This window comes from Camellia sinensis, chromosome 15, assembly GCF_055761805.1.
Source record: "Camellia sinensis isolate YWXY chromosome 15, ASM5576180v1, whole genome shotgun sequence".
In the NCBI taxonomy this organism is placed as follows: Eukaryota; Viridiplantae; Streptophyta; class Magnoliopsida; order Ericales; family Theaceae; genus Camellia; species Camellia sinensis.
In genome coordinates, this window is record NC_138975.1 from 108,611,951 (window position 1) to 108,613,711 (window position 1,761).

A 1,761-nucleotide genomic window follows, 5' to 3' on the forward strand; every position below is an offset into this window, starting at 1 on the left:
ATGAGCGCATTGATCAATTTTCTGGACGCTTATATTAATTATCACTAGATACCACTATGCGGTCTGGATCAAGAGAAGACAACATTTATCACTCAAAGGGGCACTTATTGCTACAAAGTAATGTCGTTCGACCTCAAGAATACCGGAACAACCTACCAACGAATGATCACCCGAATGTTCAAGGACCAACTCGAGAAGACCATGGAAGCATATATAGATGATATGGTAGTAAAAAGCAAGCTCTCTACAAACTATCTTGCGGACTTAAGAGAAGTCTTTGGTATCCTAAAGAACCATTAGCTTTGCCTTAATGCCTTGAAATGCGCTTTCGGGGTAGGAACATGGAAGTTCTTGGGGTATATGGTCACCTATAGAGGAATCGAAGCAAATCCAGATCAAATCAAAGCAATACAAGAGCTTGAAGTGCCAACGAAGGCTAAAGAGCTACAGAAGCTGGCCGGAATGGCGGCCGCCCTGAATCGGTTCATCAACAAGTCTTCAGACCGGATGAGGCCTTTTTTCCAACTGTTGAGAAAAAATGTAGCATTTGAATGGAGTCACGAGTGCACCGAAGCATTGCAAAGTCTCAAAAGATACCTTAGCACACCACCTCTTTTGTCCACTCCAGAACCAGGAGAGGAGCTGTACCTATATCTAGCAGTCTCAGATCGCGCCGTAAGCACAGTATTAATTCGAGAAGTTAACAAGGAACAGAGGCCAGTATGCTATATTAGCAAGACTTTACTAGATGCCAAGACACGGTATCTACCCTTGGAAAAGTTAGCTTACGTGTTGCTTATTGCCTCAAGAAAGTTGCAACACTATTTCCAAGGGCATACCATCAATGTCCTCACTGAATTTCCCCTCAGATCGGTATTCAGCCGAGCTGATTTCTCTGGCTGAACAGCAAAATGGGCGGTAGAACTTGGTGAGTTTGACATTCGGTATCAACCCAGGACAACAATCAAGGCCCAGGTCTTAGCAGATTTTGTCGTAGAATTTGCTCCCATCCAGAGCACCGAGCCAAGGAGTCCTAGTCCGGCACGTGTGTCATGCACCACCAAGCAGGGGAAGCACTGCGCTTCAGAAGCACGGAAACTCTTTATTGGAAACATCTGGCAGCTTTATGTTAACGAATCATCCAATAATCGAGGCTCAGGGGTAGGAGTAGGACTTATCTCACCAGAGGGATTTATTTGGGAACAGGCTCTGAGGCTCGGTTGGAAGGCTTTTAACAATGAAGCAGAATACGAAGCATTGTTGGCTGGTTTACGCAGTGTCGAACACTTCAGCACAGAGCAACTTCTTATTTTCAATGACTCACAACTGGTGGTAAACCAGCTTTCTGGGGTCTATGAAACACGAGACGAAAGAATGGCAATGTACGCAGGTAAGGCCAGAGATCTACTCAAAAAATTTCGATTCATACGAGTGGAATGAATCAGTCGGGACAAAAACAGCCATGCTGATGCTCTGGCTTGCCTCGGATCATCAGTAGATACCAAAGATGCTAGAAAATTTTGGGTTGAGTTCGTGCCGAAACCAAGCATTGCATCTCCAGTCCTCTGCAGTAATCTAGAGCCAAGCTGGATGGATCTGATACTTGCTTTTCTAAAATCTGGCACTCTCCCTGAAGATAAAAAGGAAGCCAACAAAATCAGACATAGGTCAACTCAGTTTTGGATCTCACCATCTGGGAAGCTGTACAGACGCTCCTATCTCGGCCCTTATCTTCTATGTGTGCATCCAAATCTGGTCTAG

At 44.9% G+C, this 1,761-nt stretch overlaps 1 protein-coding gene across 1 annotated transcript; it reads left to right on the forward strand.

Moving 5' to 3' along the window:
- Positions 1 to 360: 360 nt before the first annotated feature.
- Positions 361 to 1,761, forward strand: LOC145813195 (uncharacterized). Its single transcript, XM_082908469.1, has 3 exons — positions 361 to 761; positions 957 to 1,382; positions 1,446 to 1,761. The coding sequence occupies exons 1-3, from the start codon at positions 361 to 363 to the stop codon at positions 1,759 to 1,761; spliced, it is 1,143 nt and encodes a 380-aa protein (XP_082764595.1).